The 25,097-nt window shown below is 42.6% G+C and overlaps 12 protein-coding genes across 12 annotated transcripts; 6 read left to right on the top strand and 6 right to left on the bottom strand.

Annotated features, from left to right (window-relative positions):
- Positions 1-227: 227 nt before the first annotated feature.
- Positions 228-1,475, top strand: SAMD00019534_052630 (hypothetical protein; the record flags this gene model as incomplete). The annotated part of the gene is made up of 5 exons (XM_012899734.1): positions 228-455; positions 558-647; positions 743-826; positions 958-1,270; positions 1,354-1,475. Coding segments are annotated over 5 exons (837 nt in total), but the record flags the coding sequence as incomplete, so codon positions are not given.
- A 1,659-nt stretch (positions 1,476-3,134) lies between these two features.
- SAMD00019534_052620 (hypothetical protein) lies at positions 3,135-3,293 on the top strand (the record flags this gene model as incomplete). Its single annotated transcript, XM_012899733.1, has 1 exon — positions 3,135-3,293. One exon carries the CDS (start codon positions 3,135-3,137, stop codon positions 3,291-3,293), a length of 159 nt encoding a protein of 52 aa, XP_012755187.1.
- A 1,493-nt stretch (positions 3,294-4,786) lies between these two features.
- On the top strand, positions 4,787-5,572 carry SAMD00019534_052610 (hypothetical protein; the record flags this gene model as incomplete). Its single annotated transcript, XM_012899732.1, has 1 exon — positions 4,787-5,572. The coding sequence occupies one exon, from the start codon at positions 4,787-4,789 to the stop codon at positions 5,570-5,572; it is 786 nt and encodes a 261-aa protein (XP_012755186.1).
- A 215-nt stretch (positions 5,573-5,787) lies between these two features.
- SAMD00019534_052600 (hypothetical protein) lies at positions 5,788-7,410 on the top strand (the record flags this gene model as incomplete). The annotated part of the gene is made up of 5 exons (XM_012899731.1): positions 5,788-5,874; positions 5,958-6,491; positions 6,572-6,657; positions 6,722-7,029; positions 7,103-7,410. The coding sequence occupies 5 exons, from the start codon at positions 5,788-5,790 to the stop codon at positions 7,408-7,410; spliced, it is 1,323 nt and encodes a 440-aa protein (XP_012755185.1).
- Positions 7,411-7,603: 193 nt separating this feature from the next.
- Positions 7,604-8,539, top strand: SAMD00019534_052590 (hypothetical protein; the record flags this gene model as incomplete). The annotated part of the gene is made up of 3 exons (XM_012899730.1): positions 7,604-7,790; positions 7,867-8,435; positions 8,516-8,539. 3 exons carry the CDS (start codon positions 7,604-7,606, stop codon positions 8,537-8,539), a joined length of 780 nt encoding a protein of 259 aa, XP_012755184.1.
- A 5,908-nt stretch (positions 8,540-14,447) lies between these two features.
- On the bottom strand, positions 14,448-15,174 carry SAMD00019534_052580 (hypothetical protein; the record flags this gene model as incomplete). The annotated part of the gene is made up of 2 exons (XM_012899729.1): positions 14,448-14,876; positions 15,124-15,174. The coding sequence occupies 2 exons, from the start codon at positions 15,172-15,174 to the stop codon at positions 14,448-14,450; spliced, it is 480 nt and encodes a 159-aa protein (XP_012755183.1).
- A 1,171-nt stretch (positions 15,175-16,345) lies between these two features.
- Positions 16,346-17,601, bottom strand: SAMD00019534_052570 (hypothetical protein; the record flags this gene model as incomplete). The annotated part of the gene is made up of 3 exons (XM_012899728.1): positions 16,346-16,816; positions 16,896-17,035; positions 17,124-17,601. Coding segments are annotated over 3 exons (1,089 nt in total), but the record flags the coding sequence as incomplete, so codon positions are not given.
- A 556-nt stretch (positions 17,602-18,157) lies between these two features.
- Positions 18,158-18,691, bottom strand: SAMD00019534_052560 (hypothetical protein; the record flags this gene model as incomplete). Its single annotated transcript, XM_012899727.1, has 2 exons — positions 18,158-18,334; positions 18,425-18,691. Coding segments are annotated over 2 exons (444 nt in total), but the record flags the coding sequence as incomplete, so codon positions are not given.
- A 1,169-nt stretch (positions 18,692-19,860) lies between these two features.
- Positions 19,861-20,535, bottom strand: SAMD00019534_052550 (hypothetical protein; the record flags this gene model as incomplete). The annotated part of the gene is made up of 1 exon (XM_012899726.1): positions 19,861-20,535. The coding sequence occupies one exon, from the start codon at positions 20,533-20,535 to the stop codon at positions 19,861-19,863; it is 675 nt and encodes a 224-aa protein (XP_012755180.1).
- Positions 20,536-21,190: 655 nt separating this feature from the next.
- Positions 21,191-22,093, bottom strand: SAMD00019534_052540 (hypothetical protein; the record flags this gene model as incomplete). Its single annotated transcript, XM_012899725.1, has 1 exon — positions 21,191-22,093. A coding segment is annotated over one exon (903 nt), but the record flags the coding sequence as incomplete, so codon positions are not given.
- A 725-nt stretch (positions 22,094-22,818) lies between these two features.
- On the top strand, positions 22,819-23,174 carry SAMD00019534_052530 (hypothetical protein; the record flags this gene model as incomplete). Its single annotated transcript, XM_012899724.1, has 2 exons — positions 22,819-22,893; positions 22,974-23,174. The coding sequence occupies 2 exons, from the start codon at positions 22,819-22,821 to the stop codon at positions 23,172-23,174; spliced, it is 276 nt and encodes a 91-aa protein (XP_012755178.1).
- A 195-nt stretch (positions 23,175-23,369) lies between these two features.
- On the bottom strand, positions 23,370-24,221 carry SAMD00019534_052520 (hypothetical protein; the record flags this gene model as incomplete). The annotated part of the gene is made up of 1 exon (XM_012899723.1): positions 23,370-24,221. A coding segment is annotated over one exon (852 nt), but the record flags the coding sequence as incomplete, so codon positions are not given.
- Positions 24,222-25,097: the final 876 nt, after the last annotated feature.

The following is a 25,097-nucleotide window of genomic DNA, read 5'->3' as shown; positions in this document are numbered from 1 at the left end:
ATTTCCTGAATCATTAATTACCACATTTAGTAATAGAGTGATGGTACCCAACATGTAAAAGCACACAGTTCCCAAAAAGATCAGAAAAAATCAGGATCACCTAAATTTCATCTTATTATGAACTTGAAGCAACATCGCATAAAAGAAAGGTCACTCACTTCTCAAAGAGATAGATATAGAGATATAGATAGATAAGAAAGATTAAGAGATAAGATAAAGAGATAGATATGGTACAAGTATTTTGTGTATCAGATATTCATACGGACTTCCCGTCCAATATGGAGTATATAAAGACACTACCAGTGGTGGCCGATGGTATACTCATTGTTTGTGGTGACATCTCAGACAACATCAATATAATGGAATCAACATTGAGTATACTAAGGACAAAGTATCCTATTGCTGTATTCTTCACACCTGGTAACCATGAGTTATGGGTTGGAAGATCTGACAATGTATGATCGATCGATCATTGCTCTTTCCCTTCTTCGTTCATTCAATCAATCACTCACTCACATTCATTCATTCATTCAATCGATATTCTAATCGATCCTTAGTGTCCAGACTCAATGGGTAAGCTTGAGGCAATCTACAATATGTGTAGACGTATTGGTGTTTATGTTGCGCCAACTAGAATCAATGAACATGTATGTTTGTATTGGAGATAGAAAGCGAGTTGAGTTAGTGAGAATGAGTGACGTCTGGGACTGACATAACATCTTGTATCCATCCATCCATCAAGCTTGCAATCTTTCCAATGCTTGGATGGCATCATCCATCATTCGATGAAGACTGGGAGTACCTCCAACCTGCAGAGCAACAAGAGGTATGTTTGATACATTGAACGAATGAATGATTGAATGAATGAATGAATGAATGAGTGAACTGACATATCATACTCCTTGGCCCCTGCTCCCCTCCTACCCTACCCTTGCTCCCCGACGTACATATACATAGATCTACGAGAACTTGAAGCCTCGTTGGGGAGACTTTAGACATTGTAAATGGGACATACCAAATACAGAGGTGGCAGGAAGATTCCTTAAAGTGAATGAAGCATTGATAGATGGCTTTAGGAGAGATAATGCAAGTAACTATCCAAAGAATGTAATCACCTTTACACACTTTGTACCAAGACGTGAGTTGTTACCTCCCAAGAAGGTACTCATACATAAGTTCCTGCCAATGGTTGTTGGAACACTCGAGTTGGACAAACAATTGCGCAGGGCCGGATCGACCGTACATGTGTTTGGTCATACTCATATCGATTGTATGTACTCCATTCATTCATTCAATCATTCATTCATTCATTCATACTGACCCATCACTCTTGCGCCCGCGGTATACCTATAGACGATGTTGTAATTGACAATGTAAGATATGTACAGAACGCATTTGCTACACCAAATGAGCGCGAAGGTTGGAAGAAGGCTACCATCACTGGTCCATATATGCCCAAGCTCATATATCATGACTGATAATCATATCGTTGGATTGCAATGATTGATTGATTGAATAAAGGGAGGAGGAGGCATGAATGCAACCCTCATAATTAAGAGAGAGAGCTCTCTCAACGATAATGTGGCGCCACACTTGAGATTTTGAATATATATATATGGCATGGCCATCAACATCATGTATGCACACTTGTGTTGTTCAACAATGAATGCCTACAAATTGATTGGCAAGTGGAGAACTCTTGTCAATGTTCTACACTAAGGTCAACATCATCACATCACATCTTGTTGTGCCTTGTGCCTTATACTCCCTACCAAATTATAAGATGTATGTACATCTTTGTAGTGTGTTGGACTTGCAGAACACTACCACTCTCTCTTTAAGTATTCAGGTATGAGTGATGAAGGCAATGACCTGTCCGTTACGATTTCTGATTGAGTGAGTGTGTTTGATCAACGGTTGAAAATTGAAACGACACGCATAAATGTTCATCCAATCAATTACTGAGCACCCACCCCATCATTCAATTAATTATGGAATTTCTCATTAGTGCCCCATCAGATAGGGTCATTCCAGAAGGCGGGTGCAACCCACTTCATTACTGGGATGCGATGATGATGTAGTTGTAAGATGTATCTGTGTTTGTTTGTTTGTGTGTGGTGTGTTGTGTTGAATCATCCAACATTGATTGGTTTGTGGTTGAATAGATATTGTGCAGAATAGTGTGTTGTGTTGTGTTCTATTCGTTAAACATTGTTAAGACATACATATAATTCAAACATACACATACAGAGACAGACATACATAGACATACAGAAGAGATAAAGTTTGTAATAATATCTTATTTATTTATTTATTTATTTGTTCAGTTAGGAGTGACGATTGGTTGATTAACTTAATTGATTGATTGATCTAGGTTCGCATCAATAGTGCGAGCAAGATATAATATCAATATCAAAATCAGTTTATATATATACATTATAACAAGAAGAGACAACAACAACAACAACAACAACAAAGATGTCAGATCAAATCAGCCCTATATCACCAGACTTTGAAAAGTTACGTGCAATGGTAGCAAAGGACGGTGCAGATAATGCCGCTGTTACTGCAATAGACATTAGACCATTGACAAGTTCACTAGATGATCTAATAGATGATCTACAGAACCCAGGTGATATAATCATTATCACAAGATATAGGTATGTAGTAGTGTCACTCAACCTTCGACCTTCGACCCTCGACCCTCAACCCTCAACCCTCGCTAACCCTCAACCCTCGAATCAACTTAAGACAAATAATACAAAGAATAGCAGCAATATTACAATCAATCAAGTCATACTTCCAAGTGTTCACTAGGGTGAGCATTATAAACAAACAACCGGTGATATCAAAGATCAACTATTATGTCAAACAACTGGAGGAGATCAATGAGGACCAAGAAGTACTACATCTACAGATAATAGAGATCATCAACAATCTAGACATATCACAACATAACAAGCATGGACAATTGATCAGCTCTATCAAGATGATGATACCCGTGCTGAGTATTGAGGTGCGCATCATTGACTGTCTCGACCAGCTGCCTGACGGCCTTTGAGTCCAAGGATCTGCCCAAGAGCAAGCAGTTGATCAAGCAGCTGCTGAGGATCTTCACCGAGCACAACGACCACATGACCTACATCAACGAACAACTCGACAGCAAACTCTCAGTGATCCAAGCTCAACTGGAACAAGATGTCTCTGTCGATGAACTAATGTTCATGATCCAATCCCTCATCAACTTTGCCAATGAGACCATTGCCATTCTCAAGAAGCACTTTGGTATTTGAGTGTGAGTTTGACGCTTGAGTTTGCTGTCAGCTCAATCAAGTATGGGATGTCATGGGATGGATGAATGGGATAGTGTCGACACTATACCATCAGCCAACTATACATCCATTCAATCAATCAAAGACATATACATTGATGGATTGACCAGCCCATCTAATATTTGTAATATTTGGAAGGACCTTCAATCATCAATATTCCAATGTACCATAATAATACATGGTATATATATACATTATAATATATATATATATATAAAAATAATAATTCAAGCCCATTAATGACAAGGCTTGACTACACAACCATCAGTCAATCAATCAATCATTTTGAACATTTGTACACACACAATCATTCAATCAAAGAGATAATAATAATAATGATGGAGATGGACACAATCAATAATAATAATAATAATAATAATGACATGTGTAAGATACATGGTAAACAACAAAGGTTAATATGTATTGATTGTAATTGTATTGTTTGTGATTGTTGTTTGAGTACAAGTCATAAGAGACATTATTTTGAGAGTATAATACATTTAAGAACATTAATTGATCAAAGAGAGTATAATGAATCATCAACATCCCGTTTAAATATATTATGGTCAACTCTACAACAACTATCTACAACATATCAAGTATTGAAGGAGACTTCAAGATCCACAACTGATCATTTCAAACAACTACATGACATACTAATAATTGAGGAGCATAAGCTAACATCCCCAATCAATGATCAATTACAACAAACAATGTCATCCATACATGATATCATTGATGAGATCAAGAACATCAAGAACTTATTCAAGCCGTCGCAAGCCACTGTGACGTCTACATCACCATCAAGTTCACAAGACCTCACAAGTTGGAATGAGGATGATGTCATTCAATCAATCAAATCTTCAACCTCAATCAATCAGTTCATCGATCATTCTTTCCCAACAACAATATCATCACAGGCGGCACTCACAATCACAATCACTGACAATGAGTTACTTAAACTGGTCCAAAGACAATTTCAAGTGATGAGAACGTCCAATCATCATGTGCCAAGACCATCGTTCAATGTCGATATTGATGTGGATATGCTTGATATCATCAAGGATAAGTTACAAACGTGTTTCCAACTTTTAGAAGTATCTGAGAAGTATACCAATGCTCTGGATCATCAAGTGATGTGCATTGAGCATGGAGTATATTCATTCTTCTCACCAATGGAAAACACATGGTCAGAGAAGTATGCCGACCAAGATGGAGTTGTGATCAAACATCCAGAGCTTCTTGGAACATCCGCCGTGTATGCCAGGGGACATGTATATTTGTTTACAACTGGAATAAGATATAGTCTTTTGGAAACATACTCCCTATACTCCGTCTCGGAGCATCGATGGCAAGTTGGCAACCAAATTTTTGGTCTCTCAGATGATCACGTAGTGAACGACAAAGAAGACCATAATTCAATTAGATTATCTACATGCTATGATGGAGAAAAGATGATCTACCTGGCACATGGAGGCTTTATTGAACAGGACGAGGTCAAGGTCAAGGACAAGAACGATGATGATGATGATGACTACGAGGGCGACTACGACGATGATGATGATGACGACTACGAGGATAAAGACGATGATGATGATGACGACGACAACGAGGATAAAGACAATGATGAAGACAATTATGAAGAAGTCCGCCAAAAACCTCTTCAAAGCTTCAATATTGAGACTCAACAAATCAGAAGGATTGGCTATTTTAGACCCGGCTTCGATCCATCATTCACATTCATTCATGGCACGGTGATCTATTGCATTGATCAAGATTCCTCTCCAAACTGCATCGCCACATACGACCTGGTCACCAAACAGGAGTCCTACACCCGTCTCTTGGGCAAGCTCCACACCTGCACCATCCACCGTGACAAGCTCTACATGTTGTTCGATGAAGGTAGATTCTACAGCATGGCATTGTCGACGTCAACATCCAACTCTAGGATGATAATGGTGGCGGCTAAGCTGACTCGCCTTGCATCTGCACCAAGTAGATTGGGACAGAGTATTCCTGGCCATCATAACTTAGTTACATGTACATCAGAGAGATCAACATTGTTGTTACTACAAGGACAAGGATGGAACTATCGCTACTCAATCCTAAATGATCTGTGGATCAAGATCAGTGATCAGCAATGTCCATGGACCTCGCATTCATCCAGAATAACATGTGTTATTGCTGATCATCCTAAAGTAGTACCCCACGTATCAGTCAAGCCACTCCTCCAACAATAAGTATACTACATTGTACATGTACATAAGTATAAGTAGATACAAGAATGAATGAGTGAGATTAGATTGACTTTGTGAAGAATTATTAAATTCAATTAATTTCAAAAAGATGTGTTTGTGTTGAGACGAACGAAAGTCGAGTTGACCTCACACACTTTGAGGGTATTCTTCAAACTTCAATCTTATTCATTTATATATATAATCATACAGATACAGACATGGGAAAGACTGATAACAAGAAAGGATTCGGTGGCAAGAAGAAGTCATATAGTACAGGTGGTACAGGTGGTGCTGCTGCTGGCAAGGTAAGTCCATCACTCACTCAATCATTCAACCAATCATACTCATTCAATCAATCATACTCATTCAATCAATCAATCAATTATAGAAACATCAAAAACTACAACAAAAGAGAGCTAATAAGAAACAACAGAAGAAGACGAGGAATGATACACATCCAGATCAAGAGGATGATGATATGACAGGAGTTAGCAAGTCATTTGTCTTTAGACGTGGAGATTGTAATAAGATGATCAAACAGTTGGTGGTTGATTTCCGTAAGGTGATGGAACCAAACACAGCGGCAAAACTGAAAGAGATGCCAACCAACACGACAAAGGACTTTGTCAATGTGGCCAGCATCTATGGTGTCACTCACTTGGTCACCTTCTCCAACACTGACATTGGCAGCTACATGTCCGTGGGCAAGTCGCCCAAGGGCCCCACCATCACCTTCAAGATCGCCGAGTACTCTTTGATGGCCGACGTCAACAAGGCCAAGCTCAGACCATCGTCCCTTGGCACTGCCGAGTACATGACCGCACCACTCGTCGTTCTCAACAACTTCTCCAAAGGCTCTCCACACATCGAGATGATGTCCACACTCTTGCAGAACCTATTCCCATCCATCAATGTCCTAACAGTATGTAGTATCAATCATGTGATTGATCAAAGTAATCAAACAATCACTCACACTTCAATCCTGGAACTATCCCACTTTAGCTTCAATTGTCCAAGTGCAAGAGAATCGTGTTGTTCAACTTTGACAAGGAGACCAACATGGTCGAGTTTAGACATTACAAGATCAAGTATGTTTGATCATGATCACCTCAATCAATCAATCAATCAATCACTAACCTCAATCAACTTTAGGGTGGCAGAGACTGGAATCAGTAAGAGTGTAAAGAGAGTGATTCAATCAAGAATGCCAGATGTATCGAATATGGGAGATATTAGTGATTATATTTTGGGTGGCACTGGAGAGAGTGAGAGTGACTATGAGGATGCCAACGATGGCAAGATCGACATTGACTCCAAGTTCCTGGACACCAAGCGTAAGAAGACAATCCAGTCCAATCAAAAGGCTATCAAGCTTGAGGAGATTGGTCCAAGAATGTCCCTCGATCTCGTCAAAGTCGAGGATGACCTGTTCAAGGGTGGCATCCTTTATCATAAATATGGTAAGTTCTTCAACTCATTCGATCGAATCAATCACATAACATACTAACTCAATCAAATCAAACGAATGAATAGTCTCCAAGTCAGAGAGAGAGATTGATGAATTGCATGTCAAGAAGCAGGATGAGATGATTGAGAAGCAGCGTAGGATTGATGAGCAGAATAAGAATGTTGAGGCAAAGAAGAAGGCATCTGATGAGAAGATGAAGAAGAAGAAGGATAAGCAACTGAAACGCTTTGCCAATGAGGCCAATGATGATGACGATGATGATGAGGAGTGGTACAGAAAGGAGGTCGGTGAAGAGCCAGACGAGAGTTTCAAGAGTGGAATAGGTGCCAACAGACGAACCAAGAGACCATTCAAGAAGCCAAGAAATAACTAAAGTCTATATTACTCATTGATATCAATCAATCATTCAATCATTCGTGTTCTGTCATTCAGACGAAAGTGTCGTCAAAAGTTGAATTTATGGGTTTGATGAAGTTTAAACAAAAGGGTCATGAGCGAAGATCATTCATTCATTCAATTGATTGTGTATATATAACTGTAACAGATAAGATAAGATAAGATAAAGAATGGCAAGGAGTGAAGAGAAGGCGCAGTCAATGCTGAATAGATTCCTCAGGATGAGGAATGATGAGGATAAGATAGAGAAGAAGAGACCTCACCTTGCATCACTCTGTGAGAACCTTACAGAAGCAGAGAGATGGAGACATCAGATCATCAGAGAGATGTCAAGAAAGATATCAGAGATACAGAATTGTATGTTTAGTGATTCACTGTCAATCACTCTATCAATCACTCTATCAATCACTCACTCATTCAATCATTCAAATAGCATCACTTGGAGAATATAGAATAAGAGACTTGAATGATGAGATTAATAAGTTAGGAAGAGAGAAGCATCATTGGGAGAAGAGGATTATACAATTGGGTGGACCAAACTATTTAGCGACACAATCAAAGATATTCGATGCGGATGGGCGAGAGGCGGCAGGCAAGGGTCACTACAAGTATTATGGAGAGGCGAGGAATCTACCCGGTGTCAAGGAGATGTTGGAGAAGCCTGAAGTGCCCGTCACGAAGCGATCAAAGTTTGAACTACACAAGAGCGTCGACGCAGACTATTATGGATATAGAGATGATGAGGACGGCCTGCTGGAGGAGGTCGAGCGAGATGTCGAGAAGCAGGCCATCGAAGAGGCCGTCGCCAAATGGAAGGATGAACAGAGACAAAAGTATCAGGTCAAGTCTACAGTCAGTGGTGCTGGCGTTGGTGCTGGCGCGAATGCAAGTGCTGGCGGTGGACCAACTCGTCAACACAAGATCACAAAAGAGGACATCGAGATGGCTAGCGATAATAACAACAATGCAGTTGAGAAGACTGCTTTGGAGAAAAAGAAAGAGGTATGTTTATGATTGATCGATCGATTGATTGATTGAATGAATGAGTTATTAACACGCCTCACTCGCTTTGTCTCATCTAGGATCTCAAAAAGAGGTATGGCTAATGATAAAACAACATCCTGGACCAGACAAAGGACAATATGACCAACTCGATTGATTAAATTATGATGATTGGCTGGCCATTTGGCACGCGCCTTGTTCAAATATACTGGATGGATGGAGGAGCGTATAAACGAACTTTATTGGTCATGTTTGAACGAATGAACGAACGAACTAATTGATCAAGTCCTTGAATCACCCTTGTCTTCTTTCTTGTTACGACTGAGGAAGGACTTGAATGATGATACGGTCAGCTTGGCAACATTGAGAGTGGACTCGGATCGTGATTGCTTCTCCTTCTCGTCCTTGCCTTGCGTAGCGCTGGATGTTGAATCCTTGGAGGAGGGAGATCCAATGTGCAAGGAAGATGACGATGTGTTCAGCGAGAGCGACGAAGACGATGATGAATGGGAAGTCGATGAACTATGAGTGCTGGTTTGTGGCACACTTGATACACTCGACATCATATTCTCGCCTGGATGATGTGACATTGTTGGATCGAACATGGCGCCAATGATGTCCAGACCCTCCTTGTACTCCACCTTCTTCACGGTGTCCTTGAGCAGCTTGCCACAGTTGGACGACGTGTACATTGTGTTGTAGAACTTGGCCAATTCGATGAAGGCCATGCCCGGATGATTGGTAATGTATCGTTTGTAGATCATGTGGATCTTGATGAATTGACGCTTGGCCGTGAACAGACCAATCAATGTCTTGAGGTCCTTGTCGACGGCCTTAACATCGTTCTTGGACAATCCACCGCCACTGCTCGTGGTGCTCGGGCCGCCACCGACAGTCTTGGTGAGCGTGGTTGTGATCTCAAACATCTTGGTGATGTAGTGCAGGCCGTTGGTGACCACCGCGATGTGTGAGCTGGGACCGACCAGTTCCATGAAGTTCCACAATGTCGAGTCCTTGTTGAGGCTCTCGATCGTTCCTGGATGATTCTTCATTGTTTGGTACAACAGCTTCCAGGCCTCGCGGGTTGAAAGCCTGGKTTGTTACTGTCTCGGCAGTAGGTCATCAGACGCGAGAAGAAGTCCTCCTCACTCTTGATCAAATCATACACCAGTTGCACTTTGAGGAATATGCGTGTGACCTTGAGCAAGTTGGTCCTGATCTGATAGGCCATCACCATATTGTTGGTGGTGGGCACTGTGTTGCCGCTCAGATTGAGTGATGAAGTATCGTTGATGCGATTGGATATGTTGCGCATATCGATTGGCGACAACAATAAGTTGGTCTGACCCCAGCGACGTTGAGTGGTCTTGACATCCTGTGTGGCTTGGATCGAGCCAAGATAGCCATGTACCACAACCAATCGTGTGACCAAGGTAGAGATACTCAGAGTCTGACCATTGACGACACGTGAGTTCTTGATCAGATACTGGAAGAGTGAGTGGAACAACATGGCATCGAGTAGGAATTGGAACTTGCTGCGGATACCTGTTGTGACAATTGGTGCTGGCAAACTTCCTACTGGCGGCGAACTTTGAGTTGTTGAGCTGGCTCCATTTAAAGAGGTCGAGCCCAATGTTGATGTGTTGGAGATTGGCATGGAGGCAGTGGCCGCATCGACCAATGAGTGAGTGGCCGCCTGGAAGAACTCGAGAAGTAGCTCAAGCATCAGACTGCTAGGTCGAAGCTCCTCCGTGCCAATCAGGTCGCGCACGGCAGACTCTGGATCCTTGTTGTATTCCTTGAATATGTACTCTTGCCATGGAACCTTGCATAGCAGTGCGAATAGACGACGTGCAGCAAACTGGACATGCTTCATCTTTGATTGACAAACAAGCTTGATGCGCTCATAAAGGAAGCAGTTGTCGGCCTTTAGACTGTTGTGGATAGCTACGCCCTCCTGATTACTCATCAGTTGCAACAAGATAAACAGGCAGAAAGAGGATACTGTGTTGCTTCGATGCTTGATTCCAATGAACAAGCGGTCCAACACATTTGGAGTGTTCTGTTGCAACATGCTTGATATAGTATGTGCGATAGACTGATTGATTGGAAGAATGGGAGGGTGGGTGATGAGTATGGGATCATTCCAGGATGGACTGGGGAATTTGGGATACATACAACTTTAGTCTGGCTGACTGTGGACTTGGAATAATATAGATGGACATGGACATCCAGTACCTTTCCAATGATACATAGGTAGTAGTAACAAAAGGTGAGCTTCATGATGGTCTCCATGGAGTCACCAATGATGGTACGGACGAGGGAATAGTGTTCGTCACGCCATGGATACATGTCAACTGGCAATGGACTAACATAGTCAAAGGCGTAGGCCAGCAATGATAGTGAGCGGACATCTTTGTTGGCGACAAGTGTCGATAGGATGGATGATCCCTGATTGCCGCTGAACAGGTTCATGATGAGGTAGGCCATCTTGGCGTGAAACAGAGGGTTCTTGGTCTCGTCCAACTGGCGCAACAGATGTCCAATGTTATCGGATGATATGCCCTTGGACATGACCGACGCGTATGACTTGACGCCATCAAAGTCCTCGCTAAATGTCGAGTCGAGCAGGTCTGAGAACTTGTCCACGTACATGCCTACGTTAAGGATATCCGTGATGCTGTCCAGACTCAGGGACTCGCGAGACGCCCCTCGCTGATTGGAAGTGATGATCATATCGATGTCATCCTTGTGTCTTTGGTGCATCCATTCAGACACCATGGGGTGATACCAAGAGTAGAGGTGATTAAATCGGTCTGCCGATATGAAGGTGCGCAGAGCAAGTTGTTGTTGGGCAATGTAGTTAGGGTCGGACAACTTGGCATGGTCCAGATAGATGTCGTGGCCAGGCACGTTGAACTGGACGGTCTGACCGGCGACCACGGGTGGCGAGTCTTGGCAACGCTTCAATTGCTCTGCTGTCAGGTCAGTGCGTCGAAGGTGGGTGTTGCGAAAGTCCTTGAAGGTCTTCTGGAGGGACATCATGGGCAATGGGAATGAGCCGTGGATCTTTGGCAGCTGGGTCACCTGGCGATGATTGAACAACTTGGTCGAGCCACCACTCGAACTTGTACTTCCACTATTGAACAATCTTGAATTAATATCGCTTATCACCGTTCTAATATTCTTCTTTGCAGTCTCACTGAGTTTAGCATGAATGGCATCCTTGCTAAACTCTTGTGATGATGATGATGATTGTATTGTTGTAGTTGTAGCCATACTTTGTTTGGAAAGTATGGAGTGCTATGATTGATCGTGGGCAAGTGGTAGATGTTAGTAAATATTCGATGATGTCCTGGGTTAGTTGTGCACATACATCCAGGAACAATAGTTCCTTGACGCCAGACTTGACGGCGATTTGTTGAGCTTGTGTGTTTGAGGCTTCGTGACTTAATGTATTGTTTGGGTTGTTGCCTGGGCCAGTAGACATGTCATCAATCTTCTTGGAGGCATCTGTGATCGACTGGATTGGAATCAAGTCCTTCAACTGTGATGCATGTGGTGGAAAGAATGGAAGTTGTGAACAAACTGATGCCCATCTCGAAAGGGCTTCGCTATACTCTGTATATTTGTGTGAATGGTTAGACTTGGGTCATGGCAATGGTCGAACTAGGGGCTAACATACCTTCATATGTATTATAATCATCTGGCTGTGGCTCGTGAGGGTAGAGGTGCGAGTCCCAGGGGTCAGAGTTGCTCTCCCAGTCTCGGATGATGGCAGAGTCCAATGAATCAGTGACCGACTCCCTCATGGCATTGATATCATCCTCGATCTCACTGTTTAGTGGATCACTCTTATCATCAGAGTCGGCTTCCTGTGAGAAGGATGATGAACTTGGTCTAAAGTCTGATGAAGAGGTATCACGTCCACCTCTAGTATAATCGGTAACACGTGGACGATAATAAGAGCGACCTGATAATTCAGGTAAACGGATGTCTCCCAATATTGTCTCGATGGCGTATCTCCATCTCAAATATGCCTGTTCATAATCAAAGAAGTTGTCAAACTCGTCCAGTTGGGGAATTGAGTTGTGTAGATGTGTGAGTTGTTGGGCGAATGATAGTTCAGTGTCATCATCCTCTTCAGATGTTGTGTTGTTGATGTTGTTGGTGTTGTTTGAGTTGGTAGTTGTGGTTGTTGTTGTTGTGGATGTTGTGTTGACTGATCCAGCCTTATGTTTGAGTGCTGGAGAATAGTGGATATCGTAGAAAGTACCATCTGGCGCCATGAATACCGCCTCACCAGCTGTTGTCCTATCCTTTAGTTTCTCTGTATATCTTGACGCATTGTTTGATGGTATTGAATATAATTTTTGTTCTAATTTTGGTAGTGTGTTTAAGAGTGATTGGAATCATTCCAAGTGAGTCAGCATATGGACCATTGATGAGTTTGCAAAAGTTGTTGGGCTGGTAAGTGATGACCTACGTGCTGTCTTTAGTTGAAGGGATGATTGACCTTCAAATTGAATCTGACTGACTGGCAGTCTGGACCTTGATGTAGTTAGACCACCCACTCTTCTAGAAGTGAATGTTTTGGAAGTATCACCAACTACGAAGCTCATTGTTGGTGTGATGTAATTTATAACGCTGGGTATTTGAATGAATAATTGATTGATTGATTGAATGATTGAATGAGTATGATTGAGTGGATTGATAATAATACAATATGTGTTTGAGTTATTTATAGAATAGATATACAAGTTGTAGTTGGTAATAAAGTTAACTAACTAAAACTCCGGATAATAGGTGAGAGATAGATAACAAACAAACAAAGAAATGCAAATATTTGCACAAGGTGCAACTTTAATAATACGATTGGTGTGAGTACCAAGTAGGTAGTGTTGAGTGATTGTAGTTGTTGTAGTGTTGTAGTGTTGTTGTTGTTGTTGTCCTCGATAACATCAACTCTGTTTACAAGGTGGAGGGCTGGACTAGACCAAACCAAACCAAACCAAATCAGATAAGACCACAGACCCAGGGTGAAGTAAAGCATGCAAAGCTCAGGTTGATTGATTGGAGGATGGGATAGGGGGCCTGATCTATGTATGTTGTTCATTAAGGTCGCAGATGTTTTGATCAAAGCAAGGTCTAATATCCATGGGCTTTGTCGTGAGCCTCACTGCGACAACAACATCGATATATCTGGCCTCATTTTTTAAAGTTGATCTTTACAAAAACAGACCTTTTTGGCTCGGAGTGGTTTATTGGCGAGAGAAGACCTTGGATAGTCAAAGCCCCATACTCCGAGAACGGGGCCTACGATCATATCAAGCTCATCAAAACAACCACTACAATACTTACAAATTGTGTCTAATGCTAAAACAAGGGCTACACTTTTAGTGAGTGAGTGTTTTTGTTGTTGTTGATCAGATAATTTATCACAAATATCTATAACATATCTATTCAAATATCTCTTTTTATAATATTTTTTGAGATATCTCTCTGAATTAATGAATGATGAATCAAATAATTAGTAGATATTCTTTACTCTCAACCGGTGAGTCACACTTCAAGACTGCATTAATGACTTGAATTGATTGAATTGATTGGATTGGTCACGTAGAGATCCATTCGAATGGATGAATCTTTAATGTGTCAGTTCGGTTATCTTCGTTCGTGTGCTTTTCATTCATTCAATGAATGAACACTACAGTGTCATTCATACAATCCCGACTTCATGGCATGCACGAACTCGATCATAACCTTGATCAGATTCATAGAGATCCACCTTGTCGTGCTTCTCTATCAATCAACCAATCATTTGTTCATTCATTCGTTCTTACCTTACTTACCTTTCATTCTTACATTCATTTCGGGAGCGAGGTAGTGGTAAGGGCAAGGGCAAGGGCAGAGACAAGGGTAGGGTAGGGTAAGCAAGTGTTATTGCTTATTTTATTATTATTTAAATACGATTGGTATTACACAGAGAAGTGAGAATGAATGAATGAGAGCTTATGGGCTTCTCTTGTCCATCTCGATATCCTCATCTCCCTTCATCATTCCGACGGTGTACTTCCAGGAAACAAAGGTGGTCAGTGGGAGCAACAGGATGATGAAAGCCCAGAAAAGGGTGGTGGACACTGCGAGGTACTGGGTGATACCCTGGCAGAACTCAGAGTAGACAACGCCGCCGCAGCTGTTCTTGATGTAACGTGGCAGGAATCTCGAGTAGATGATGTAGACGACGATGGCCTCCAGTGTGGTCAACAACGAGAAGATGAAGAACAATTGGCTGACTCTCTCGCGTCTAACAAATGTGGCGACGATACCACAGATACCAGTGACAACACAGCAGAATCCATTAGCAAAGTATGCCCAAGTATGCTCACTCTTGAGGTTCTGGTAAGCCCATGTCATAACAATCTGAGCGACACCAAATCCCTGTTAAATGTTAATGTTAATGTCAATGTTAGTATGGTTGTTTTGTTTGTTTTGTTTGATTCGTTTGATTCGTTGATTGATCGATTGATGGACTAACAAGTATTATCATGTCGCGAGTGTGCGTGTAATCATGTTTGCGCTTTCCGAGGTCGGAGAACCAAACACACTTGCTCGCTCACATCTCGCGAAAGAATGAATGATGGACAGTCACATCGTGGTCGACAATGATGATGAAGATGACACTTACAAAGAGGATGGTGGAAAGGACGCCGATAGCAACTCTAGATGAGACCTTCATTATATTATATTATGTTATTGTCGGTAATATTATTAATTGGGTAAATGTTGATGGTATGTATTTTTATATTATTATTATATATACAACGAGAGATATAGTCTATTATAGCTTTGAGCGCGCTGCTACTTGTATAATAGGCAATGGATGGTGGATAATAGAATGAATGATTCTGAAACAATGTCGTAGTTGCAACCAAATATGAATGTGAATGGTGTTGTTGAGGAGGACACTATTACTGTGAGACTGTTTGTTGCTTTTGTTGGTATTAGTTGGATTGGAGTTAGGGTCTTTATGGCGCTGGCCCAAGAGATGTGTGTGTCTATGAGTGTAATGTAAGTAGTTGACCCTGTAACCGACATTTAGTGGGTGTGATCAAACTGATTAAAATAAAAAACAAATAAAAATAACGATATCTTGTTTTGATTTTTCATGTTTTTTGAAATTGTTTGCAAACATGCAACCCCCCATTCACAACCATTTGATGTAAATATCTTCTTCAACATGTTTGATGGCCCATTGAGTGGGGTTGTGAAGGGGGTTGTGGGAGTGGGTCCAACTTCAAAAAGTCGGAGTTGTTGGAGAGTGTCATGTGGCGATCGAGTGTGTGTAGCCCAATCAATTCCCCGAGGTTGATGTGTTTGGGTGTAAAAGATATTTTATTAATATTATTTATTTGTTTCATTAGTTACACATTCACTCAAACACATAGATAGGGTAGGAGTTAGAAGTTAGGGTAGGGAGGCCCTGAGCCTTTGAATGAACTTTCAAAGTGTGGTCCACCTTTAATGGTACATCTAGATGGTTTGTTTGGTACCTGGTTGAAAGTACATTCCAACCCTCATGTTGACAAGTATGGATTGATGGATTGTTGTTGATGGAGTAGAGTAACATGCGTTGCATGCCAGGATGGTGAATGGCGAATGGCGAAAGATGTTATAATAATCATTGCTACAATACAGCAAACGCAGCAAGCTGTCTAATCAGGTGACGCCACATGTTGGAATGAATGAATGAGTGAATGAGTGAAGGTGCCACTTGACTGGAAACAGGAGATTAGATCGCGCATGGTTGGCTACATCAACTTGATTGAATGATTGAATAAAGGTCATTGATTGAATTGAATGATTGAATGAATGAATGATCCATGGTCATTATATTAACTTGATGTCTGAGATAGTGCTGCTTTGATCATTATGTCTAGCTCTTCTTCGCCTTGCATGATGGCATCTAAGTTCATGGTCTCTTGATTGGTGCGCTGGTCTTTGACTCGACATTGTGGATGAACGGTGTAGGTACGCACGATCTTGTCGCTGGCCCAGCCATTGACACCGAGCTCCGATCTCATGCTCTGCTCTTGTTGTTCCTTCTTTCGCACTTCAATCGCCATCAACTTGGCCTTGATCAATTCCATTGCAATACTCTTGTTCTGATGTTGTGATCGTTGTTCTGACACTGTCACCATTATTCCAGATGGTGTGTGAGTGATCCTCACAGCACTCTCTGTCTTGTTAACATGTTGTCCACCCGGTCCACTTGACTTCATCGTCTCAATCACCAAGTCCTTTGGCTGTATATCAATCACAATACTATCATCAGCCACTGGATACACCAATACAGATGCGAATGATGTATGTCTCTTTCCCTATTTTCGGGTTTGATTGAGAGAGTGTGAGTTTGATTGATTGATTGATTGAGTGAGACCTGGAATTATTCCAACTTACTGATGAATCGAATGGTGATATCCTGATCAACTTGTGAATTCCAGACTCTGATCGACACCACCCATGTGCATACTCTCCATCAATCTTGACCACAACTCTCTTGTATCCATATTCTCCTCTTGATTCATCAATGAAGGTCACTGATCATGTGATGTGACAATAATGTATGAGTTTGAGTAAGTGGAATGATTCCAGCCAGTCTTACTCTCTCGCTCAATCAATACTTACTCTGGTAACCCTTGCGAAGGGCCCACTTTGAGTACATGCCATGTAGCATCTCTGCCCAATCCATGCTGTCTGTACCTCCAGCACCGGCGTGGATCTCAAGGTAGCAACTCTCATGGTCGCTCTGACCTGACATCAATGACTTGAACTCTAGCTCCTGACACTGCGCATATAGTTCGTCAAGGATACCAGCGGCCTCGGCCAGCATCGATGCATCATTCTCACTTTTGGCCATCGTCTGAAGATCGATGTAGTCTGCCAGACTCTGTTGTAGTTGCTCGACCTGTGCCACCTCATCCTTTGTCCTATTATACTGTTTGAGCAGATGCATCATTGAATGATCCAACTGACCTGCCTGTGCCTGCTCAGCCAAATGTCGTTCATTCAACATCTTTGCCACGCACTCCTTATGTCGTCTGCCATTGATCAACAGATCAACTATCCTTCGCACTTCATTCTCTCGTATCTGTTGGTCTACACATCACATTCATAGTTAGCTATTGTTGTTCACGATTGAATGAACTTCATGTTGACAACATACCTTGAATTGATGGTGGCGCCACCGTGCTTGAGGTCGCTGTCTTTGTACAATAATGGTGATGACTCGGTTGATTGATGATGTTGAATAGATATGTTGTCGTTGGTTTGGAGTAGTTGAGTAAGATGGACAATGGCAAGTCGTCTTGCCATAGTTTATTTAAATGTACATGTTGATGATGTTGCTGTTGTTGTTGCTTTCCTTCAATCAGTGGTGTAGCTTTGATGTTGTGCCGCAGCAGTTGACCTGTAGCAGTTGCAACTATGTATTTGCGTACTGTCGTCTGTAACATTCTTCGTCTATTATATGTATGTTTGAATGTTTGAATGATTGAAAGATTGAATGAATGTGCTGAACTTGAAGTCGTCGTCATTTGTGTTTGAAGGGCGAGGGGGAGCTCAACTTGGGCGAGACTAGTCGACCGAGCCAACCGAAAAAGGCAATAATGAAAGGCCTGTGCAGACTTACAGACGAACGATCGAACAATCCAATCCAAAGATTAAACAATGTGCTCCAGAACACCTTGACTGATGAGTGTACCAACATCTGATCGACGGAGGAAGTGACTTGTATGTAGCTTGAGGTTAACAGTGCTTCCCGACGCCAGCACTACCTCACCAAACTCCTTGATCACTCTAACCTCAATGAACAACTCCTTTGGAGGTTGAAGTATATCCTGTTGTCATTGTAATGATTATGTGTTAGATGGAGATTGTGGGAGCGAGGGGGACGACGCCAGAGGTGGAAGTTGATAAACATAACATACTATTGTCAAGTCTAGACCAATGGCTTGATGGTATTCTGATAGCATTTTATCGTGTTGAGCAAAGAAGGATAGTTCAATGGGCGACATTGCACTCTTGAGTTGTGGCGCAAGTATGCCACTGCCAGAACTCCATCTGTACTCCTTTATACGTTCCAATCTCTCATTCAAATAAGCCAATATAATACGTTTGTTCCTTAACATACTTGTTTGAAACACCTTTGAATGTGCCAATATATAAGGGTCATTCTTATTCTCTTCATGTTCACTGTTATATTATGTGTAATGTTATGTTAGTTGGCCTGTCTAACTTTGATTGAGTGATCGATACATACTCCAATGTCTGAACAAGTTCTGCTTTCAGTGCATTGATCTCATCGATTGTCTTTCGAATTGCACCTTCCTTGTGATAGTGAATGAATGAATGAATGTGTCATGTCAATAACAATGATCGATCATTGTTCACAACAAACCATACTTACATCATATATTGGTAGATTCTCTGAGCGTTTCAACTCTTTCAGTATTTCAATTGCCTTCTCTGTATACATTGCTTTGATTGGATAGTGATAAATCAACAGATAATAGGGAGAAGTTCAAGTTCATAGTTTGAATGAAGTCGAAAAGAGATAATATTATTTTGAAAAAGGCGCCATCCCTAGATATTAAATGGAACTTCAGGATCTTTGATCAAAGATATTAAAATGATCCAAACTTGTAATATTAATTGGTTAATTGGTTAAAGTGTAGCTTGGGTGAGCCCATGACCCATCTAGATGTAGTCTAAGATTAGAGACGTGAACCTTGGTCCAGGGCCCCGGGGAACCACCACAAACCCCAGGGGTTTCGAAAGTGTCCAAGAGTGTGCGAGTGTGTAGGCTTGGACTACCAACCCTTCGAAGGTTGGATAATGTGCTACGTTGGTATGTTATTGTTATTGTGTTGTCCTGGATGGATGAGTTGGTTGATAATACATTAATCCTCTCATTCATTAATTCATTCTAGAGTATTACAATCAACCATAGATATACACGTAAGGAAAGGATAGGAAGAAGGAAAGGAAAGGGCAGCGGGGCGGATAGATAGGATGGGGTAGGTAACAGCAGGAGCTATAAACCGTCTGCTGGTCGTTCTATATATTTACAAAGGTGCACATCAATATTGACATGAACATGAACATGACTGTTGGTTGCCACTCCAAGTAGGTTGGTAAGGAGTGTCTGTCTGAGCTGTTGCCCGGGCCTGGACTATGAGAGAGTACGTAATGGCGCCGGTGTGGGAGTGCTGGGCGTAATGTAGCCTGGATGCTAGCACTTCAAGGCGTGGCAATGGCAAGGGCAAAGGGCAAAGGCATGGCAAGGACATGGTATGTCTAGATGGCTGGACGAAAGGAGTATGTTGCCGAGGATATAGCTCGATATCTCTCGAGAGCGAGCACACTATTGACATGAATAGTGATGACCACATGACTCTTGTGCAGTGTTGCATGTCGATTCGAGCACATTGACGTACTCAGAGACGCGCTCCGTACAGACGCGATCCTCGTAGATGGTCTGTGTGTAGGTCTTGCCCGAGGGATGGCACATGATCGTCTGGTACTTGCCCCACGGGTCCCAAAAGTCGCGCGGCAGACAGTTGCCAATGGGTTGCGAATAGGCAATGGCCGGTATTCCATTGCACTGTCGACCGGTGGCGTAGTAGGTCCAGGTGAAGTGGTGCGCGCGGTTCGTCACGTTGACCTCGTCGACCAGGTAGACCTGGATCCACGGGTGGTTGGGCTGCTTGCCCGTGGCAATCGTCTCGTTGTGCTCCAGTGCACTGCTTCGACAGTTTTCATCATTATATATCGCGTAGTGTACTGTATAGTCTGGCAGCACGGTGTACATGTATGCCTTGCCGCCTTCCAGAGGCAAGTGGCAGTATCCACTCAAAAAGTATGTTGTCATTGAGTATCCAGTGATGGCAATATATGATTGATGACTATTCATCGTCTGTTGTAATTGTTGTTGATCATGTGACATGAATGCATTTGACACACTTGGCATTGTTGTCAAAAGTGTAACCAATGTTGCCGCCACCAAATGTTGAATCAGGCGTCTGACAATGTCCATCATCTTATATCTTATATTATATATATCTCTTGTTATAGTATGGCAAGTAAATGATTGATTGAGTGAGTGTCTGGTACAGCATTAAGATAAACAAACTAACACACTCAAATCACTCAATCAAAGGCGGTCGTTGTCCCTTGCAACAGGGAATGACAATATGATGGGGGAAGTCGTCACACATACAAACAACATCTCTGAATATTAATAATAGATTGTATGACCTATTCAGATACCATGGATCACTGGCATTACCCCACCCTCTATCCAATCCTGACCCTTTCAATCAAAACACACTAATGGATAACTTCAAACGGCCCGTCTAACATTGTCAAAACGGGCCAAAAAAGGGCCCACTCACTTTAATTCGATTTTTTTACCATTATCCTTCCATCGTTGTGCGTGCCCCGGAATGATGACGCAATGGGCAAGCCGGGCCAATCCGTGTGCGTGCTAGAGTGACACCCACCAAAGGACAAAGATCCATTGTCATCCATACTTGTATCTTTCCTTTACTCGTTCGTTTGACCTTTACATCCATCCTGTGGGTTGCGCATTTATGTGCATCCCACACCCTTCACCTTCACTGGTCAGGGGCGAGAGAATGACGTGCAAGCAGGGCAATGAGTACCCTAAACCTTTGTTGGTAGGTGGACCTTTAGATGGATGCTAGTTTACTGATGGAGGGCGCAAAGTAATATCCACCACTGACGGGTGTGGACAGCTTGAGGATGTCATCAGTCTTGCCATCTTCCAACTGTCCAAACATACTCTGTAGCTGTCGTTCAATGTTGTACAATCTTCCACTGTAGGCGATGAAGAAGAGTCCATGCTTGCCACTCACGGTGCCATAGGGCAGACTGTGTCGGAGTATCTTGAGACCCTGCCCATTCTCCTTCAAGTCAACGCGTGCCACGTGTGATGTTTCGTTGCGCTTGTCATCGTCCAACTCGACACTGTCCTTCTTGGTGCGACCGATCATTCGCTCCTGTTGCTGCTCGGGATACATGGCCCACTCGACCAGGTTGTGCTCCCACTTTTGCACAAGGACGTAGCTGCCACACTCACTGTCGGGGTCGTCCTCCTTGCTGACAAGCGCGACCTTGGCTACCTTGGCGCCCTTGGGGTTCTCAGTGCCGTCGATGAAGCCGCTCAGGTCACGCTCCTCCACCCAGCGGAAGGCGTGTGTCTCCTCCTGCACCTTGATTGCGTTGCCAAACGCGCGAATGGCATGCTGTGCCAGCGTGAAGTTGATGTCGTGGCGCAGTGACTGTATGTGTATGAGCAGGTCGCGTTGTGTCGCTGGCGCCACACCCATCGGCTCAAAGTTCTTGAGGTCTGGTCCTCCCTTGCAACCGATACTCTTCCAAAGATTATGACCAAATGCCACGACTGAACCCAACTTATCATTTGGATAAGTTCTCTGCATATCCTCCAATGTCTTTGCAAATGTGCCACAAGCCATCTTCAATGCACCATGTTGTTCAGCACATACCATTGCCTCAATGACAATGGCAAACTTACAATGTTCAATCAATATTCCACTTTGGGGTAATGTTGCCATCTTATATTCCTTCTTTGTTAGGTGTATTTATATAATGTAATACGAACCAATGATGTATTGACTGATTGATTGATTGATTGAGTAAAGTATGAGTTGATGCAACTTCACCATCACACGATGTTGGGGATTGTAACCTTTGATGGGTTGGTTTAAAACTTGCCAAACTCTAACCCTTGCCCTCGCCCTTGCCCTCACCCTAACCCAAACCTTACCTGGTTCTCTTTTCCCATCAATTATAATACCTATATCTTTAAGTTATTGACTTGTCATATGATCATTGGTGACTCGACTAATCAATCAATCAGGCAATCAATTAAATAAAGATAATAAATTGAGAAAAGACGAGTCACCAAACTCAGAAATGAGTAAACTTGATAACACAAGTGTGCATGCAACCAATCAGATAATTGTTTGGGTCACTCAATCAATCACTCATCACCTGGATACACTTTGAGGTCATTATCATTCGATTCTCAAGTCATTATCCTCAATACCATCTTATCTGTATCAGTTAACAGTTATCTTACAAGTCAAGAACAAGGAGAAGAAGAAGAAGAATGGGAGCGTTATCAACTATATCTATATTGGCATTGATCATTTACTTTAGAGATACATTGATTGCAATACTATTTGGAACGTTGAACTTGTTGTTCAACATTGTTGTATTCATATTCAATACTTTACTTAAGACTACATTCTTCTTAATACTTATAGTTGTGATAGCCATGGCTACCAACCCATCAGTCGAGTCACTTCACAAGATGGTAGAGCGTTATGCCACCAACAACAACTTCTTCTATGTAAGTGTGCACTGCGCGACATCCCATCCATCCCATCCATCCCATCCTTGTTATATTCCTAACCACAATGCAATGAATAGGGACTATTCATCAAGATAATGCCAAAGAAGTTGCTGATGTACCCTGTTAACTTGTTGGTATGTACACTGATATACTCAAAGAAGGAGGTCTTGTCCGATCCAGAGTTGGTCTCAATTGGAATGTTCAACAACTGGTTCGCTCCTCCTGCTGCACTTGTACGTCTACTCTCAGAGAAGCCCAAGCCAGCTTTGAAGGCCTAAGCAGTGGACACATTGAATGTACCTTGTAACATAATAATATAGATAAACATACTCGATCACTTGATTGAGAGATGCACATTAAACATGGATGGACCTCCACTTCTGTCAATCGATTGATTGATTGAATGATCGCATCGGTATAACTTTAATGACTGACTTCTTCTCTGATGTATGTCGCTCATCCATCACCTATGGCTGCAACATGATGGTGTCTGGAACTGTCGACACGAGTGGCACGGAGACTGGGACGATTGTATCATCGTTACAGGGGGTGGCCGATGAGGAGGAAGATTGTTTGCGCAGACGTCCTTCCACTGTGCTGTCATGCTGTTGAATGATTGACTCGAGGACAGAGCGAGCCGACCTCTGGATTGGATAGAAGTAATCAAACATGTCACCTTCGTAGCGGTACAGTTCGCGTCCATGTGGACAGGACTCGCGAATCTTGAGACGTGTCTCCAGGTTGCTCCAACCCTCGTCAATGGCTACGGTCGTCCACTTCATCATCTCGCGCTTGGCCTCTGTCGTGAAGAGGTTGCGGGCGGGCGTCGGACGCTCTCCCGTGAAGGGCACGTCGAACACAATGATGGCGCGGAAGACGAACCAGAGGCCATACTCTGGATGGATCGACCACATCACGTCCTGGTCGTAGTGAGCGACACCGGCAAAGTGACCGGCGGTTTGCATGTGCGCGTAGCGGCCAGACTGAACGGTGTTCCAGTCGTAGCGCACGTCGAAACGGTGCTTCTGCGCCTCGTCGTTGCTAGAGAGCACTTGCTCGATCGTCGTTAGACAGAACGTGTTCATGGGGTCCTTGGGGATCTGGTCAAGATCGACAATGAAGCGTACAAAGTGCTCCCAAAAGTGCTTGCTGCAGCCCACGACCAAGCCCATCGCATTGTCATTGCCCATATTATTGAGCTTGTACTTGCAAGCATTGTTGTAATCATTTACCATGAACGGCTCGACGATATTGAAACCGTTATTGGCAAATTGCTTCTTCAATGATGTTACTAATTGTTCCATTGTTGTTGTTGTTGTTGTTGTTTGTTCTTTAAGTTGTTGTAATGTTTGTTTGGGGTCTGTTGTATGTCAGTCGATGTGCAAGAGAGGGATTGATGGATGGACCATTGAGTGGCTCTTGGAAGGTGAAGGGAGGGAAGGGTTGGAAAGGTATTAACTAAGTTGCTACTAGTACTATTTATTTATTATATAAGTATAATTATAAGTATAAGTCAAGTGAATGAATGAATGAATGAATGAATAAGTGTGTTCACAATGTTACTGGATGTGCTTGAAGCAATGCATTGTAGTTGTTGTTGTTGGGAACACACCCCTTTGAAATACAGTGGGTCGTAAGGTGGCGTCTGACGAATGTGTTTGGGGAACACTCCTTGGACCCACCACCTACTAGTACCCCTCAAACACACACATCAATTGTGTCGTGTATCGTCAGGCCCTGTTACAATGATCAATGACGATAATGATTATTTTTGGAATAAATTGATGGGCAACGAATCTAGTCAGTGAATCATCACTTGTGCCATTCCTAGAGGGGTATGGGCGCTACACATTCCCATTGACAGATGGCTGGTATCCAAAGATCTGTTGTATGTTGCCAACAGTGAGGCAGTGATTGAGGGGAAAGGTCGTCTCTCTAAAATGTGCTTTATTAGATTGATTCGGTAACTAATAATGCAAGGTGTATAGTATAGTATAGATTGTATGAAGCACTGAGTAATATGTGAAGGGAATTGAATGGTAAATGTACACTTTGGCTTGTAAAGTAGAGGAGAGGATGATCGATTGAAGAGAGTAGTAGGAAGGTACAGAAAAAGGAAAAGGAAAGGAGGTGGAGAGAGGAAAGGAAAGGGGAGGGAAGGGAGGAGTGGATGGGAAAGGAAGGAAATGAAAGGAAAGGAA

Source organism: Acytostelium subglobosum, assembly GCF_000787575.1.
Source record: "Acytostelium subglobosum LB1 DNA, scaffold: scaffold9, whole genome shotgun sequence".
NCBI classification, from domain to species: Eukaryota; Evosea; class Eumycetozoa; order Acytosteliales; family Acytosteliaceae; genus Acytostelium; species Acytostelium subglobosum.
This window is presented reverse-complemented; position numbering and strand designations above follow the sequence as displayed.